The sequence below is a fragment of the Trichechus manatus genome, unplaced genomic scaffold, assembly GCF_000243295.1.
Source record: "Trichechus manatus latirostris isolate Lorelei unplaced genomic scaffold, TriManLat1.0 scaffold00006, whole genome shotgun sequence".
In the NCBI taxonomy this organism is placed as follows: domain Eukaryota; kingdom Metazoa; phylum Chordata; class Mammalia; order Sirenia; family Trichechidae; genus Trichechus; species Trichechus manatus.
This window is the reverse complement of record NW_004443942.1, coordinates 22,362,599-22,381,549: the sequence shown is the minus strand read 5'-3', so window position 1 is coordinate 22,381,549 and position 18,951 is coordinate 22,362,599. Positions and strand designations below refer to the sequence as shown.

General features: G+C 39.1%; 1 protein-coding gene across 1 annotated transcript in view; it reads left to right on the top strand.

Moving 5' to 3' along the window:
- DCDC1 (doublecortin domain containing 1) overlaps positions 1-18,951 on the top strand; it is a 518,812-nt gene that overhangs the window by 451,298 nt on the left and 48,563 nt on the right. The window contains exons 26-29 of the mRNA XM_023737954.1: positions 3,181-3,339; positions 7,026-7,226; positions 13,689-13,782; positions 16,237-16,407. Of these exons, the coding sequence (XP_023593722.1) occupies positions 3,181-3,339; positions 7,026-7,226; positions 13,689-13,782; positions 16,237-16,407 (625 nt within the window). The remainder of the gene's footprint in view (positions 1-3,180; positions 3,340-7,025; positions 7,227-13,688; positions 13,783-16,236; positions 16,408-18,951) is intronic.

The following is an 18,951-nucleotide window of genomic DNA, read 5'->3' as shown; positions in this document are numbered from 1 at the left end:
GGAGCAGAGCACATCCCTTGGACCCAGAGTTCCTGCACAGAGAATTTCCTAGTCCAGGGGAAGATTAATGACAAGGACCTTCCTCCAGAACCGACAGAGAAAGCCTTCTCCTGGAGCTGATGCCCTGAATTTGGACTTTTAGCCTACTAGACTGTGAGAGAATAAACTTCTGTTTGTTAAAGCCATCCACTTGTGATAGTTCTGTTTCAGCAGCAGTAGATGACTAAGACACTGCCCCATAGGATTTCTGTCATGGATTGAATTGTGTCCCCCAAAAATATGTGTCAACTTGTTTAGGCCATGATTCCCAGTATTGTGTGGTTGTCCTCAATTTTGTGATTGATATACTTTTCTTATGTGTTGTAAATCCTAATCTCTGCCTGTGGTTAATGAGGCAAGATTAGATTATGTTAAAGAGGATTAGGGTAGAATTGTAACACCCTTACTAAGGTCACATCCCTGATCCAATGTAAAGGGAGTTTCCCTAGGTTGTGGCCTGCACCACCTTTTGTCTTACAAGAGATAAATGGAAAGGGAAGGGAGCAGAGAGGGGGTGACCTCATACCACCAAGAAAGCAGTGCCAGGAGCAAAGCGTGTCCTCTGGACCCGAGGTTCCTGCTCAGGGAAGCTCCTAGACCATGGGAAGATTGATGATAAGGACCTTCCTCTGGAGCTAACAGAAAGAGAAAGCCTTCCCCTGGAGCTGATGCCCTGAATTTGGACTTCTAGCCTACTAGACTGTGAGAGAATAAAGTTCTGTGTGTTGAAGCCATCTACTTGACTAAGACAATTTCCAAGGAGCAGCTGGTGGATTTGATAGCCAACCTTTAGGTTAGCCACCGAGCTTCTTAACTGGTGTGATAACAGTGGCGGATTAACCAGTAAGCGCAGTATACACCGGCTTACAGTAAGCAAAGTACACACTAGCTTAACTGTGTTTATTTACTAATCTGTAGTGAACAATTTCACATGGTAAAAAACGGTGAAATTGTGCACTACAGAGTAGTAAGTAAGCACAATTAAGCCCGTGCATATCTTGCTTATTGGGTAATCCATCCCGGGGTTATAGCTTTGTCTGGAGGCTTTCATATATTTGAGTAATGGGGAGATTTAAGGAGGGACATCCACACAGCAAGAGGCTAGAACATAAATCTAGAAGGAGCCCTTTTGATCACTAGGCTCTATGTAAATATGTCTGGTAAAAATGATAAGAAGCAAAATGGAAAAGAAACTCTGGGAACGCATTAATGCTTTATGGAAGAGAAGGTGTTTGGGACAAAGTGCTCCAGGGAAAAGTTCTCATTTCTTCACCGAATTACATGAGCAGGCCCTGCCCACCTTTTGAGCCTCTTACTACCCTTCTCCTCACTCACTGCATACTTGCACAACCATCTCAAATGGGCCAAAAGCATTCTTGGTTTAGGGCCTTTCCATGTGTTCTTTACCCTCCCTGGAATGTTCTCCCCTCATACTTTCACATAGCTGGCTCCTTCCCATTGTCCAGGTCTCAATTCAAGCATCACCTCTCAGAGGAGCTTTCTCTGGCTCTACTGCTAAAATATACCCTCCCCACCACAGTCAATTTCTATCATGCTACCCTGTTTTATTCAAGTTGTAGCATTTATCTTGTTTATTTATTCATTTATAACCAACATTCACCTGTTTATTATCTGTTTCCTTCCCACTCGAATGTAATTTCCATAAGACCTGAGAACTTCCTTACCTGTTGTTTTTATTCACCGTATCCCCAGCACTTAGAACTCCATGCCTGTCATATAGCAGATGCTCAATAAATATTAGTTAAAGGAATGAATGACTAGTTAAATAATAAATTATTACTATAGGTAAATGAATGAAATAATGAACAAATGAATGAATTAATACAGCAAGATGGATTTAAAAATGGCTGTTCCAAAACTGACTTGCCAGTACTTCATTTGTCAGGAAGCCCAATATCTAACCCAATAACCCAATAGACAGATAAATTCCACGTAAGTAAGAAAATTAAACGTCTGGATTGTGGAGAAGAATCTCATTTGCACCTTTCAAATTATATTAAAACTAAGGATGAAATTTTTTTTTCCTCTTATCTTCAAAGAAATGGAGTTGATGGGAAAGCTGTGTTTCTAGTTTTGAACACAAGATGGCACTGTTGCTGTTTTAACTGTTAGTGAGTTTTCCCCTTAGAAGGCTCATGTTGCAGTTCTGAATGAGGCAGTTAATACCCACCAGTTTCATAGCCGCGTGTAGTATTTTTGTTACATTTGAAAAGTGTGCGGTCAGCTCTGCTAACCCTGGGAACTGTCCCTGAAGATTTTGGTAATTTGATATTGCTTGTAATTACATAAAATTATCACAAGCACCGTGGCGATCACAACGTCCCCCAGAGAACTTTATTTACACATGTCCATGTTTAGAGTGCTGAAATGTGCTTGCTGCTTTCCCCGTATATTTTTCTCGTCTTCAGCCAAGCAGACCTCAGATTGTGTCATGAATCACACTGAAGGCAAATGTGCCCAAAACAGTGTCCCGGAACTTGTTATATATGAATCTATATGGTGACTATCGCTCCTGTTCACATCTTCATCTTAACAAGAAGTCAGAAGGCTGTCTCAATCGTTCACTCTTAGTATTTACTCTGAATGTCTTAGTATTTTATTCTCTATCAAATGTTGGCTCTTATGTTCCGATGGTATTTAATTCTCCCTTGATTTCTCTATTGAGAGGAAAACTTAATTAAGATTTCTTAACAGTATCTAATGAATAGTTTATGAAACCCCGTAATCTAACGTACTGTTCCAGATAGAATTATGACCCATTTAGTGGGTAGATAGAGGAAGTCTTATTACATGTTAGTTATTCATTTCTTAACCTACTGACTAGCCTTAATCTTTGTATTTTTGAAATCGAATACGTGGCCCTACTTTTTCTGAGTAAACATCACAAAGTTGAATGCTATGTATTATGCAATGAAAGAATTTTATTTGTAGCCTTAACATTAAAAGATTTAATTATGTGTATTAGTAGGATGTGGATTTTTAATGTTGGGCATCTCAACAGAAATATGACTTACAGATCTGCCAATATCCTGCAGGATATGATCAGACTATACCTCAGAAAAAATTGTTTGAGCTCAAATTAGAATTCTTAGACTTGTGCTTACTTCTGAACCTTGCTAGAGATGCGCATGCAAGAGCCCACCTCCGAATGAAGTCTTGTCACACACTTCTCAAGTATGCCTGGCAGGAAGCTTCTCATGACTTTGATAAGGACGATAGTCTTCCAAAGAAAATGGAAGAAGAGCTCTTTGAAAAAGTGGAGCCACAGAAGAAATGCAGGTAAAATGTGGCAAGGGATTCCTGTTAGAGATTTCTGTCTGGTCTTAGATTTGCTTACTTTGGGGCAAAAATATTCCTGAGGTTTAACACTCCTGTTAGCTACTGTTTTACATCAGCATACATATTTTGTCTTTATTATGTTTTTAATTAAAATGTTTGCAAGTATTTGTGGGAAAGCCCTTTTCTTCTTAGTTTTTTTATATGCAGTGTAATTTCTTGTTCACTGGCGTGTCTTTTCTATTAAACAATAAGCTTCTCTGCCTTTGCCTCTTGAGAACTTGCACAGGGCCTATGTATTTGTTGAATGAATGCATGAGTGAACTTATGAGGAAGTATGTAGAATGCCCTGATGTCTTTGAGAAATTAATAAAATTCATTTTCTTCCTTTTTAATTTCAATTTTTTCTGGTCAGCGCCAGAAAAAATGACAGAAATCTACAGTACTTTTTATTATTCCATAATTTCTAGATATTTGCTTAATATTATAACACTGGAAATTGTGAATTCACTAATTTTGGCACTTCAACATTAGCATAAGTCCATACATACAGTAGGTATAGATGTTTATAGACTAAATGCTAACACATTGTGATGCTTAATAAGTTTAATAAGTAACTTAATACTTTAATATCTTTAAGTACCATGTTTTTACACAAATAATGCACCCTCCTCCCATGAGGCACCCTCACAAGTGCTGCCATGCCAATGCTCTTCCACATGGTGCTATAAAAAAAATTAGCATAGTGTCTTGGTTATCTATCGCTGCTATAACAGAAATATCACTAGTGGATGGCTTTAACAAAGAGAAATTTATTCTTTCACAGTCTAGTAGGCTATAAGTTCAAATTCAGGGCATCAGCTCCAGGGGAAGGCTTTCTCTTCCTGTCGGCTCTGGAGGAAGGTCCTTGTCATCAATCTTCCTCTGGTCAAACAGCTTCTCATTGCAGGGACCCCAGGTCCAAAGGACGCACTATTCTCCTGGCTATTCTTTCTTAGTGGTATGAGGTCCCCATGTCTCTTTGCTCGCTTCTCTCTTTCATATCTCAAAAGAGATTGACTGAAGACAAAATCTAATCTTGTAGATTGAGTCCTGCCTCATTAACATACCTGCTGCTAACCCCAGCTCATCAACATCGTAGAGAAAGGATTTACAACGCATAGGGAAATCACATCAGATGACAAAATGGTGGATAATCACACAATACTGGGAATCATGGCCTAGCCAAGTTGGCAGGTATTTTGGGGGGACACAGTTCAATCTATGACATTCCACCCTTTGACCCCCCAAAATTCATCTCCTTGCCACATGTGAAACACATTCACTCCATCATATCATAGCAAAAGTCTTAAATCAACTCTTCATCTGTGAAATCCAGAATACAACTTATCTGCTTCCAAAGTACGATGGTGGAACAGCCACAAGCTAGACATTTCCATTACAAATGGGAGAAATTGGAGGGGAAGAAGGCATAACAGGCACCAAGCAAGTCAGCAGAACACATTACATTAGCCCTCAAGCCTTGAAAACAATCCTCTGTTCTCTAAGACCATTCACACAATGGCCCTACCCTCCAGACTCTTGGTATTGGCCATATTTTCCAGATTCTGAGTGGAGGCCCCTGGGCCCTGGGCTTCCACACCGCCTTTCAGGCCCACTGGAAATACAACTCTGCTCCCTCGACTTTAGGTCCACATTTCTCCTAGTCCATCTGAGTGGCGACTCCACCTGTAGAAACACCAGAGGCCATGGCTCCACCCTTTGAAACCCCAGAGATTGTGGCCATACCCTTTGAGACTGAGGCAGCTCAACTTCCTGTGTTTCTTTTCTTTTCATCTTTTGCTTCCTGGTTCCTCGGCCTCTTGGCCCTTCAAACCTCACTGCCTGTGTCTGCCCTGCTGGGGCAAGTGTTCCAAAGCACTGTAGCTCCACTGATAAGTGCCTGGAGGCAGCCCACTCCACCAGGAAGCCTCCTGTGCAAAGGCACTCAGCTCTCTGGCTTCGTGGGTTGGCTCCAGTGCCATCTCACTCTGGTCTCCTGGTTCTGCCACTGCTGGTTCTCTGCCGCTGGCAGTTCTCTGCTGCTGCTGTGCTGCTGGTTCTCTGCTGGTTCTTGCTGTCTGTGCTGTCTCCAGTGATACAGCTCTCCTCATTTCCTTTTGAGTCCTCTATCCATTCACTGTTTCAAAACTGTTTCCACATTTTAGGTATCTATCAGAGCAGCATCTGACTCCTGGTACCAAATTCTGTCTTGGTTATCTAGTGCTGCTATAACAGAAATATCACTAGTGAATGGCTTTAACAAAGAGAAATCTATTCTCTCACAGCCTAGTAGGCTACATTCAAATTCAGGGCATCAGCTCCAGGGGAAGGCTTTCTCTCTCTGTTGGCTCTGGAGGAAGGTTCTTGTCATCAATCTTCCCCTGGTCGAGGAACTTCTCAACACAGGGACCCCAGGTCCAAAGGCTGTGCTATTCTCCTGGCTCTTGTTTCTTGGTAGTATGAGGTCCCCCTGTCTCTCTTTTATATCTCAAAAGATATTGGTATCAGACAAAATCTAATCTTGTAGATTGAGTCCTGCCTTATTAACACATAGCATGCTTACAAAAATACCGTTGCGGGGGAGGGCATGGCTGGCAAACAAACACAGAAGGTGTGCCTTATTTTTGTAAAAATATGGTAAAAGATTTTTTTCATTAACTTATCATTGTATTATATTAATATAATATGGATATGAATAAGAATCATTATATTCTATGAATTGTTAGGGAAGGTTGAAAAACTTGGAGAATAAATTCTATTTGCCAGCAATACTGTACGTAGATAATAGGAACAATCATAATTTGAGCAGAACTCATTTGTTTCCCTCTGTTTGATTTCATATCCCCTCATTGTAGTCTCCTAGGGCTGCCATTACAAAATGCAACAAAGTTGGTGGCTTTAAAGAACAGACATATATTGTCTCATAGTTCTGGAGGGTAAAGTCCAAATTCAGAGTTTCTGCCATGTCGATTCCTTTTGAGGACTTAGAGAAAGGGACTGTTCATTCTTCTCTCCTAGTTTCTGGTGGCTGCCAGTATTCCTTGGCATCCCTTGCCCTATAGAAGGATCTTCACATGCTGTCTTCCCCCTGTATGTGTGACTCTGTTTCTGTGCCTACCCTTCTCTTATATAAAACACCATTTAGAAGGGATTTGGATTAGGACCCACCCTACTCCAGTGTAACTTTATTAGTTTAACTGATAACATTTACGAAGAAAAATCCTAGTTCCCCAAACAAGGTCACATTTCACCATTTCAGAGGTTAGAACTTCAGGCATTTCTTTTTGGGGAACATAATTCAATCCATAACACCCCCTTCTCATTCTTCTATTCTTTTTCACATTCTTCTTTTCCTCTCTAACTAAATTACCTGTTCAACTGAATTTCTTTTCACTCTGCTGATAAATTTCTCATATGATCTCCTGGATAAACATTTATTTCAGTTACAGAATATATTCAGAATTCCATTTTTTACATCAAGTTGGAAGTGTAATGCTAATGGTATTGCTGCTGTTAGGATGATGATGCCTTACTATTACACGTTAATATGATTCACAGCGGGTCTCTCGCCAATAGAACTTACAAGCTACACTACATCAAATGCATGGGACGTTTTTCTGCCACTGATGAGGTTTTCTTTATTTCAGCCATTCACCAAGGCATAGCAAATTGCAGAAGCTTTGCCATCAACAATTTGAATACAGAGATGGGCAGATTATAAACCATGCTGCTCCTCAGCTTGTCTTGGGGGTACGAGATCCCAACCTCCGTTCAGGCACTGAAGTGGTTTTGGTAGAGAAGAAATCTGATGATAGTCATCAATGCTGGATACACAAGGAAAGCAGCAGGTAAACCCGTTATGTTTGGGGATTAATATATAAAAAACTGAGTAGGCACCTAAAATTCCTGGCATGGTCCCCACAGAGCAGGCAGGGGTATATTTGAGGGCTTCAGATTTTCTATTTAACTTGGCTGACAATTTTTTTTTTTTTGAATCTTAGCTAAGCGAGCGAAAGAGAGAATGACATCAAATGTAAATGCTCAGTAGGCTACACACAATTTATCCACGATCAGATTCAGATAAAAACTGTGTAGTCTGACCTACTGAATGTATATTTTTACCTGGCCATTGAGGTTAAGAGAAGACTGGACTCTCATCTAATTGTATTTTTATGATATGAAACACTCAAGTAAGAATTCTAAAGTCCTCAGTTTTTAAATTCTGCAGTAATTTTCGTTAACTTAATCCCCTATACACATACCTTCCTCCCACCTCGACCTTCATAAAATAACCAACAAATATGGCTTTCACCCACACGGTAAAACCAAATTCTTAATAAGTATACCAACCTAACTCAATGCCTGGCCTTTGTTTGGATCCAGATTCAAACCAGTCACTCTTAAAAGGTTATTTTTGAGATAATCAGGGTATGGATATTAGATGATATTAAAGAATTCTTGTTAATTTTGTTAGGTGGGAAAACAGTTTTATGATTTTGTTTAAACAAAAAAAAAGTCCTAATCAGTTGCATATATATGCAGTATTTACAGATAAAATTAAAAGACATCTCAGTTTTTCTTAAAATATTCTAGCAAGAACAAAAATAAAAAATATTGGGGAGAATGAATGAAAGAAGAATGGCAGAATGTTGATAGTTATTGTCCATGGTGGTTCATTATACTATTCTCTCTGTTTTTGTGCATGTGCAGATATTTCTTTAATCTAAAAAGAGAAAGAAAAAGGAAAAAAAAAGAAAAAAAGATTGGCTTGCTTCAAATTCTACTGTTAGTGTTTTATGGTGGGGCTCCAGAGGCCTCTTCATCCTTTTGAAATATTATACAAAGTGTTGTGTGTTTGTGAATCTACGCAAGAAAAAAATTTTTTTCCTGAGGAAGGGCTGTGGTTTTCATTGGCTTCTCAAAGGGTCTGCAATGCAAAAGGCTTATGAATCACTGCTTTGAGTGAGATTGCATAAGCTTCAGCAGGCGGCAGCGGCAGGCCCAGCATGGGCAAGAGAGGAAGCTCGCCTGACTGTTCACTGCCTGAGATGAGCAAAGCCGCCAGCAAGGAGCACTTGCTGGGCTTGTTCTGGAGAAGGCTGAAAAGCCAACTGTGTAACAGACCTGGTGAGTGTGTTCCTTCACTCCATCCACCCCATCTAGGCTGCCTTCACCACATGGAGCCAGGATAACAGCCTTTTGTCCCTGAAAATGGTTTCTTACACGGGATTAAAACTTATTCATTCAGCCATAAAGGGTTATTAGGGGAAGTATTAGGTGCTGGTGCCTTAGCAAAGAACCAAGCAGTCGAAAATCTCTGCCTTTACAGAACTGACATCCTAGTGCTACCCCATCTCTATGTTTCTGGGATTTGGCAATACTTCTTACTGCCTCAGCTTTCTGTATTATATAGTAGAGGTGCCAGCTTGAGCCTAAACTGAAATTTGAGCACGGCTGATGAACTGGGGTGGACATGCCCAGGGAATGAGAGAAGTGACCTGAAGGCAACAGAAAGCCAAGTGCAGTGAGTACGACCCAACAAAAGAACTTGGTCATTGGAGGAGAAGACTAGTTCTGAGCTCTGCTCACTATCTGTCACTGGTTTTGTCTTCTGGTTCTGTCTTTCATTCTAAGTTCTGTGCGGAAGGGGTCTGTAAGTAAAACAGAAAGAGAAGTTTGCCCAAAACTCTGTGAGGCATTGGGCCATGAGCAGCACTGCTTTGGAATGTCTAACCAAGTATAGCACAAAAGAGGAGAGAGACAGTCTTTTCCAATCTCCTTCCACTTCCCAGAACACTCTGCAATTTTATCATCTTGAAACCCCCTCATGTCCAGCCACAGCACGGGAGAGGGACAGTTGGTGGGAGGAGATGGCATTAATTCACGCTTCATCAGAAATTTGAGTTCAGAGAGAAGACGCGGAGCAGCAGAGGTAGCTTGTGGGACAGAATTTGCTCATGATCACATGAGTCACCAGAAACACTTGGGCAAGGGAGGTTTTGCAGAAGTCCCTATGATTAAGTGCAGGCAAGATTCAGAGTAATTTACGTCCCATGGCAGAGGCGTATCTGCACAGTAACAATGAGTCTGAGTTTTGTCCGCATTTTCCCTTGGCATTTCGCTTTGTGCTCTTTCATGTAATTGGATATTGAAACCTGTTTGTTCTGATGGGCTGGTGAGACCTAGAGAAACTTGGGTTACACTATGTATCAAAAACCTGTAGAAAATTCAGTTTATATTAACCAGAGTCTTTCTTCCTTTTTATTTTGCCCTGGCAGCAAGTTGATATTTGGGGAGGAAACTGCTCATCCAGAATTTGTATAAATAGAGTGTAGACGGAGTAGATGTCTACCAACATTAAGGAGGTATCACTGTGGTTGGAATTGACTCAGTGGCAACAGGTTTGGTTTTTTGGTTTAGTAGTGAAGGAACTACAAGTCTGTTTAAAAGTAAAAACAAGAGTTTTATTATGGCAAAAAAGCATTTTGCAAAATGGAAAACACAATGTCAGAATAATCTGCTTAAAAAGCTTCAGGGGACTGCAATGATACATATGCTTATGAAGAAAAACACACACACACACACAAACAGAAACGTACAGCTAAAACATTTCTGATTGGTTAACATTTACAAAGTTGCAGGTGGCAGAGTCTTGACTGATACCTTTGGAGGACCTGGCCTCCTTTGCCAGGATGGCTCCAGGTGACAGGATTTTGGCTGACCACTACATGTTTCCTGGCATGTAGACATGTGCAGTTTCTGCTAAACTGACTGACTTTAGTATTATGGTGGTAAGTTCTGTTGAAATATAAAAGTAAAGAGCCTGTTGAAGGAATAGGAGTGAAAATGCTAAATATCAGCTTATTCTAATCATAAGCTGGATTAATTAGAACAAGGGTTTGGAAAATTACAAGTATGGTCAAGGGTGGTTAGAATAAGGTCATGGAAGAGTACAGGGCTTTATAAAGACCCAGGCACAGGTTAGAAAAACATTTTTGAGAGGGAGTGAAGGGGGAATTTTCTGAGAATTGGCCGACACCAAAGTCACATGTTTAACACATTGTCTAAAACCTGTACACAATTGGATAATCTGTGCTTAACATCAGCTTTTACTAACCACAAACTCATCTACAAGTGTAGCAGGGTGGGCAAAACTGCATTTTTCTGTAGAATCTGCCCGTATCTAGGTCAGAGGTACAGTGGAAAATTTTATAGAAGTGACAGGCTACATTGTGTGACAGAATCTGTATTTAAAAATCCAAAATAGAGTCTCTTAGGACAAGAAGGGATTTGGTTCAGACCCCAGTCAGAAGTCCCAGTCATGTCAAGAGCTTTAGTTTCGGAATGCTCTTCCACAGAGGGTACCAAGTGGCATGATCCAGTCATGATTTAATACTCAGTGACTATCACTGTGTTGAAAGTTTTCTACCACTAGCAATTAATTCAGTCCTTGAGATCTTGAATTATCTTTTCAGTTTGGTCTTCTATTTAAAACAGAAAGTAACTAGGAATTCTAATATCCTAAGCAATTATCAGCAAAACCTCTTAACAGAAATTATGTTTGTGAGAATAAGGCGTTACTGGGAGAGCACATAGTCCAGGCTAGAAGTTCAAGCAATGAGAGAGAAGGTACTGAAAAGGTAGGAGGAGAGTGCCAAAAATGTACTCACTAGGTTCCAGCCTCACAAAAGGATGGTCCAGGTCAACTTTTGAGATAGTCTGTCACCTTCTTCCCTTTTCACCTGTCATACAACCTGAATTAATCATTTGATCTGTAATGGGAAGTATGAGAAAGTCCTCAGGTGTAATGAAAAAAAAAAATTCCCTCAACAGGACTCAAATTCATAAAGGGAAAAATATAGCGCCATGGAATTTGGAGCTAAAAGAGCTCTTTAAAATCTTCTAGTCATAGTCACTTGATTACAGTGCTATGTAAACTGAGGATTGAAGAGGTGCACTGAGGCTTGTATGCTCTCAAACTGTGGGTTAGTGAAAGAGACAGTGTGTCATGCTGGTATTGCTGGAAAACAGAGTAAATTCCCACTCTGCTGCTTGGCACATAGGGGGCATTGCATAACAGTCATAAGCTTGGGCTTTGTGCAGAATGCATGCGCTCTTCCGCCATGGGCAAGTACTAGTTGACCGTACTGTTTAAAAAGGAAAAGGAAAAACAACAGTATAGTGGCTGAGCCTGGCAATGAAGCATGGAAGAAGTCACTATGTCTATTCTAGGCAGGAAAAGCACAGAGCTAGCTAGGTGGCTAGTCTTGGCACCTCAGTAGGTCATTGCAGGAAATATGCAGACAATCATTCATTCATTTGAATAATATTATTGAGTGCCAATAAAAAGACAAGATGTAAACTAAGCAACATGCTTGGACTGCAGAGATTAAACAATACACAGGGCCAGCTCTTGTGCAATACTGTCCTGGTAAGCGCAAAAAGTGTGTTTCATGAAATCGAATACCTCTTCTGGATTTAAAATAATACCTCGTTAACTAGCCACAGAAGGAAGAAATATGTTATAAGATTAATAGTGATTATCTTGTAGAATTGTGAGTGATCTTATAACTCTGTTTCATTTTTTTACTATATTTACCTGTACTTTCTAAATTCTTTACAATGTGCTTATATTGTTTTGTGTTCAAAATATGTAAATTCAATACCTTGAATTTTTTAAGTTTTGAAAGGAAAAATATACAGTGAAACCTGTAAGAGCTGGAACTTGACAGAATTGCCTTGTTTTTTCGGGTCTCACAAGTTTTCCACTTTTGACAGGGTGCAGTCTTACTACTTGTCTGTTGCTCTCTTTTAGTGGAAAATATTTGAGTTTTCCTTCTCTGACAGATTTCTTCCTTACACAGGTTCCAGTTTTTGAAGGTTTTACTGTATTACTTTTACAGCAATCCCCCACCCTCGCTTTCTCCCCCCTCCACTCTCACATCATTAAACTGTCAGAAGGAGTGAGTTATATTTTCCACAGCAGGAATGCCACTGCTGTTCTGTAATGCAAATATGTTGGCAGAAGAACTGGCTTTTCTACACAGACAACAGTGTTGAATGTTTGGTTTATTTTTGTTTTTAAGTGATGCAAGCAAAAGAATTTGAGGGTTTCAGATAAATAATTTTCACTATGTTTTTCAGTCAAGGGGGCTTTATATTAGCTCTAATACAAGGTCATATAAAAGTATTCAACATACATCTTGAACTTTTAAGGAAAACGTCTTTAGAATAAAAGAATTTGTGGTAAAGCTACAAAAAAATCACAATCACTAGTAATAGTAGCTGATGCTAAGTGCTATGTGCATGACAATATTCTATGTGTTTTATATGCATTAACTTATTTAAACCTCGCAACAGTCCTGTAAGGTGTGCACCATTACCCCATTTTACAGATAAGGAAACTGAGGCACAGAGTCATTAAGTAAAGCCACGAGAGGTGGATTCAATATTCAAAACCAGGCAGTGTGGCTTCATAATCCATGCTCTTAGTAACTTTGCCACATGGTCTCTCATAATAACGAAAATGGTGAGGAGGGTGTATTAGTCTGGGTAAAATCAGGAGATAGAAACTACACAGTGATTTAAATAGGGGGAGTTTAATATAGAGAATTCTTAAACTATCATAAAGGAGTAACTGTCAAATATAAGAGAACTCTATACAGTACCCGAGGGCTGAAATAGAGTACCCAAGGAAGGAGAAATGTGGAATTGGGACCCCTTCCCCAAGGCTGGAGTTTAGACCTCATTGGAAAAGGTGTGATTGCAACTCACTGGATGGCAGAGAAATTTGCCAGTTTTCCCAGGCCAGAGCTGGTCTGTGGTCACTGGGCAAGTAGGAGCAACCCTCTGAAATGAATACAGGGGTGCAGCTGGTGGCCAGGCCACGGGAGTGCAAAAGGAATGGGGCCCTGATGCGGCCAGAGGTCTGGAGCACGTGGTGTCCACATCAAGAGGGCCATGCCAGGCTAGGGCTACAAGGGTGCCAAACAACTATGCACTCTGGGCACCTGGCTGGGGCAGAGTATCACTGGACATCTTCCTTTCCAACTGCTGACCTGCTATGAAACAGCTGGAAACAGCAGGAGAGCCCCTTCCTCCTGCAGTGTTCTTGCAGCACTCTCTACTGAGAAAGCTTAACATTGTGCTTACTGTAGAGGAGAAATGCTTAAAGGATTCTCATCCATTATCACAGTCCAGGTACTGGAGGGTGCATTTGGAACCAAGAGGTGACACATTGGTAAGTGGCACAGACGGTTATCTAATCTGGTCATGCTACTTTGTAATGTGACTAATCCTGTGTTTCCAAGGACCTTTCACCTGGTGAGTAACCCAGACCTTGTGCTGGCAGTGTCTATGACCAAGGCTGGAAATGAAGTTGATGGCTATCCAGTTATTGTTCAGGTAAGATATGTATAGGCTAAAGAGTAATCATGACTCCTTGTTTAATTAAATTTAAGTAAAACTCTATGCTTTCTTGTTGTGTAGAGAGACAATGGCTATCATAGAATCCTATCTTGAGTATCATTGCTAAAACATTTATATTAGTCTGCTTGGATTTCAAATTGAGCATGTTCATGTAGCTCTTAATTTAGTTTAATCCAACAGATGGTGATTGTGGGCTTGCTGCAGGCCAGGCACTATGCTGGTTACTGAAATCCAGTAGTGACCATGACAAACTGTCCCACAGCATTCACAGAGCTAACAGTCTCAGTGGTGGGTGCAGTCAGATGAATGGCTGTTAGATTCATGAGCTTTAAGTCTGATGATAAGGGGCACATGCAATTCCCCCGACTTGGTGACCAGAGGGAGGAGATATGGTCAGGGAAGCCTTCCTGGAAGATGCGAGCTTATCAATGTTAATTCTTCTAAAAGTTTCATTTCAAAGACACTTTTGCAAATGCTTATAGCATCAAAACAATTTTTGAAGACTTCAGAGAATTCTGACTTTGATTTGAGTTTTGTGCAAAGACGTAAGGAGTTCTTTTTTCATGTTTTCCTGTCATCTTTAATTATTTATAACCAGAAACATTCCTATAAGGATATATGTTTCTCCTTGTGAAGAGGAGAGAAAGTTTAGGGAAGTCCCTGGTCTGCACTTACTTTCTGTATCCTCCACAGTATTTACCATCTTTTTGTTGAACAGAATACATCACCTCCAGATAACATTGGTTTTATTCCATGTTTTTAATAGCAATGAGGCAACTTGTTTTGTAGGTCTTGAATCCAAAATTAGAATATAAGAATCTAGACAAATATCAAAGCTTAATTAAGTCTTTCATCCTGATGATAAATATGGTCTCTTCTAGCAGCCATAGTATATATAACATTACATTCTTCTCTGTCAGGTGCCTCTTCAGCACAGACTACACTGAGATAAAAATCTCATCTGGATTCAAATTTAGTACCTTAACCAGTTTCAGAAAATTATAGATACGAATATCTTCCTCTAAGATTCCCACTTTATAAGAAATGAGTTTGATCTAAGGCAATTTATATGACCTTTCAAGGTTTATTTTTCCTCTGCTGGTGTTTCATTTTTATTTCTTGAAGCAATCAGCTTATGAGAAAATACTAAAGCCGTGTAAAATAATAAAAATGAGGCATGTGATGTTAATGCTAGTAGACCACTTCTTGTTCCTTGAAAACACAGTCTTTGATTTTCCAGACCTTTGAGAGAAACTCTATTGTATGACCCATTAAATCAGTTCTTAGGACTTATTTATTTCCTTCTTTATTATTAATCTCTTGCTTGGTAAAGTAGGTGTTATTAATTATAAAGTTCCTTGAAGTGTCATGATATGTTTAGTTGAAACTAATTTACTGGTTCAAATTCTGTTAAATTGAAGCTATTCATTTCTTTGGTTATACTTGAGCCCAGTTTTATAATTAGAATAAATATGCCATTTCTATTACATATCAAACTGAAGTGTATTCACATATTGAAAAAAGCAAAAACAAAAAGCCAACCTCCTTGATAGTCAATGAAAAATAAATTAAAATATCAAGGTACTATTTTTTCATATATTGATTTAATGGTGTTTTGAGAGGTATTGCCCATTTTTGGCAAGAGTGTGAGGAAAAATGATTAGTTTTATATACTGTTGGTGGAAGTCTAAACTAGAATAACCTTTCTAGAAAGCATTTTGATATGATATATTATAATCTTTAAAAATTATCATATTCTTTTATCAGTGTTTCCATTTGTAGGAATTTGTCCTAAAGAAATCATCATGGATATACACAAAGATTTAGTTGCAGGGTTGTTCAACAGTATTTTGCTCATAATGGGGAAAATTTGAGAAAAACCTACATGTGTAACTGTTGGAGCCTTGGTGGTGCAGAGGTTAAGAGCTCGGCTGCTAACCAAAAGGTCAGCAGTTGGAATCCACCAGCTGCTCCTTGAAAGCCCTATAGGGCAGTTCTACTATGTCCTATAGGGTCACTATGAGTTGGAATCGACTTGATGGCAACAGGTTTTTTTTTTTGTTGTTATTGGGAATTAACCCTATGGAGGAATTAATAAAATAAAATATCCCTAAAATGAAATAGTATATATCATTAAAAGACATGTCAGGAAAAAGCTCATGGCATATTGTTAAGAAAAAAAATGCAGTTACCAAAGTGTAAGTAATTTGTGCTTCTGTTTTTGTAAATCAAAGAAAGTATGTGTATAAAGATTGTTTATATAATCACCAAAATATCAGCAGTAGTTATCATTGGATAGTGGAATTATGAGTGAAATTTAGAAAGTATCTGTACTTCCTAAATTTATATAATGAAAGATAGTACTGCTATAACCATCTCATAAACTCTCCTGTCTATTTGACTCCATATTTTACCCATTTTTTTTTTCAGAAATATAAGCCATATAACAATGGGACTGCCAATCAAAAGTGGCATTATATGGAAAATATGAAAGCTTTTATGGCTTTTCATAGCACTGCACTGGATAAGGAAATCACAGCAGCAAATTATGCTGGTATTTGCACATCCTCTGTGATTAAAGAAGAAAGCATTGACCAACCAGTAAGTGGGTCCTTCCTCCTAAAGATACAAGAAAAATGGAGTAAAATAGGATGATTAGTAAAGCCAAAACCTTTTTTTTCCTAGAAAACCTCATGTTAAAATAAGTTGAACACTAATCACTTAGAATGTGAATCTGGTTAGGAAAAAATGAAAGAAAATGGACGTTACTGCTCTGCTCATGTTTTTTCTGTGGCTCTCCATCACTAGCACAACCTTTGGCTCAACAGTTCACGAGAACACGCGTGAGGGAGTATGTTCACACATACTACACTCCCACAAGTGTGCCTGCCACACTAGATGTCACTCCACTCCAGAAATTGTATTAAAGTGCAAATGATTGTAAGTGACTTTATATTACATTATACCAAGTATATGGGTAAGCATGAATATAATCCAATTTCTAAAGGAAATAATTTCTCAACTTTGGTCCTTTAATTCTTACTAGTAAAGAATTACTTGCCTCAGACTTCATAGATACGATATGACTCTGGGACAGTGGGTCGAGCCATCTTGCTATTGTTGATGGCCACTGGCCTACAGAAAATTGATATTTCATAATGCACCCTACAAGACCTTCCTTACTCTACGCTTCAGATGTCTCTAAATTGCTGCCTCTTTTCCTTCGCCTGTCAATCCCTAGCTCTTCTGAATAATTTGCAGTTGTCCAAATGTGCCATACCATTTTGTACTTCTCTGCCTTTGACTGTGCCACCTCCCCTTCCATCTTTTTCTCTTTTGTCTGTGAGCTCATGTCAGTTAGTAAAGAAGCTATCAAAGACTACTAAGGTCATCTCACAAAGATTCAGGAGCCAACTTCAAAAGGCTCCCACTGTACAAAGCCAGAACAAGTTAGGCATCAACAAGACAAATGAATGCAGTGGATTGAATACATAAACCCATTGCCGTCGAGATGATTCTGACTCATAGCGACCCTAAAGGACAGCGTAGAACTGCCCCATAGGGTTTCCAAGGAGCAGCTGGTGGATTCAAGCTACTGACCTTTTGGTTAGCAGCTGTAGCTCTTAACCACCGCACCACCCGGGCTCCATTGAATATATAAGGTATGTTTAACTTCATATTTTCATACTGATATTAAACAACAACAACTCATCAGTCACAACTGGACGATGTTAAAGAACCAATTAGTTACTTTGAAAACTGGAATATAAAGAATCAGGCATTTATTCTTCCTTTCCTTTATGAACTGTACCTCAGGATAACAAAACAGTTGGTGAGGGTAAGTTTCACTTCATAGAAATATCTCAGGTAATTAATGAATATGGTATAAAATAATCATAATATCACTGTTTTGCAACTTTTAATAAATTAGTAGATCTAAGCAATGAGCAGAGTCCCTGGGTGGCACAAACAGTTAGGCGCTCGACTGCTAGTCGAAAGTTTGGCTGTTTGAACCTACCAGAGGCACCTCGGAAGACATGCCTGGAGATCTGCTTTTGAAAGGTCACGACCTTGAAAACCCTGTGGAGCAGTGCTTCTCGGCACACGTGTGCCCGCTATGAATTGGAATCAGCTCTCCAGTAACTAGCATCAATAACAACAGGCAATGAGCATCAGTAGTTACTAGCATTACAAAAAGAAACACAGCAGATATTATGTGTCCCCTGATGGAAGCAACAATACCACTTATGAAATGTTCCTGCCAAAAAAAAAAAAAAAGAAGACCTAAGCAGAATTTAATCAAGTCTCTCGTTCTATCTACTAATTCACCGCAAATACAGGAGGCAGAAGAACAAGCAAAAAGACACAATGAGGTAGTCAGCAAAATCCTAACTGAGAGAAAGGCTACAACAAATAAATTTCCAGAGAAGAAAAGAGAAAGAGATACAGGGGGAACTGGAGATTAAAAGAAAGAGACATATAAACCAATTATAATGTATGGAGCTTATTTCAATTCTGTTTTGCAGAGAGAGTGACAGAGAGGATTGGAGAAATTTGAATACTGACTCAATAATTAAATTAAGGTGTTATCATTACTAATTTTCTGGTATGATACTGTAGCTATGGTAAAAAGAGTCCTTATCCTTTAGAAATACATACTGAAATATTTAAGAATGAAGTGATATAATGCCTGGGATTTGCTTCAAGATAATCCAGGGTGAAGAAGGAAGTTGGTAGGGATACAGAAGAAACAAGACTGGTAATTGTTGATAATTGTTGAAGGTGGGTGAAGGGTACATGTGGGTTCATCATAGTTTTGTATGAGATTAACATTTTCCAGTGATTATATAATTTGTGCTTTTATTGAAAGAGATAGGGAAGGAGGATTATAGGACTGGTGGGAAAGGAAAGGAGAGAGAAATTATAGTTAGATCATAGAATCTAAGCCGAGTTTAGAGGGAGGTGACATAAAGGTATGATAAGCAGTGAAACAGTGGCCCCTGGGTTGGAGGTCTCAGTGGACACTGTGCTGTTTTGCTCAAGAAAAGTTTAACACGTTAAGCGCCAGAAATTTTTTTTTTGTATTCTTATTTTTTATTTTTTTAAATTTTTTATATTTTATTGTACTTCAGGTGAAGGCTTACA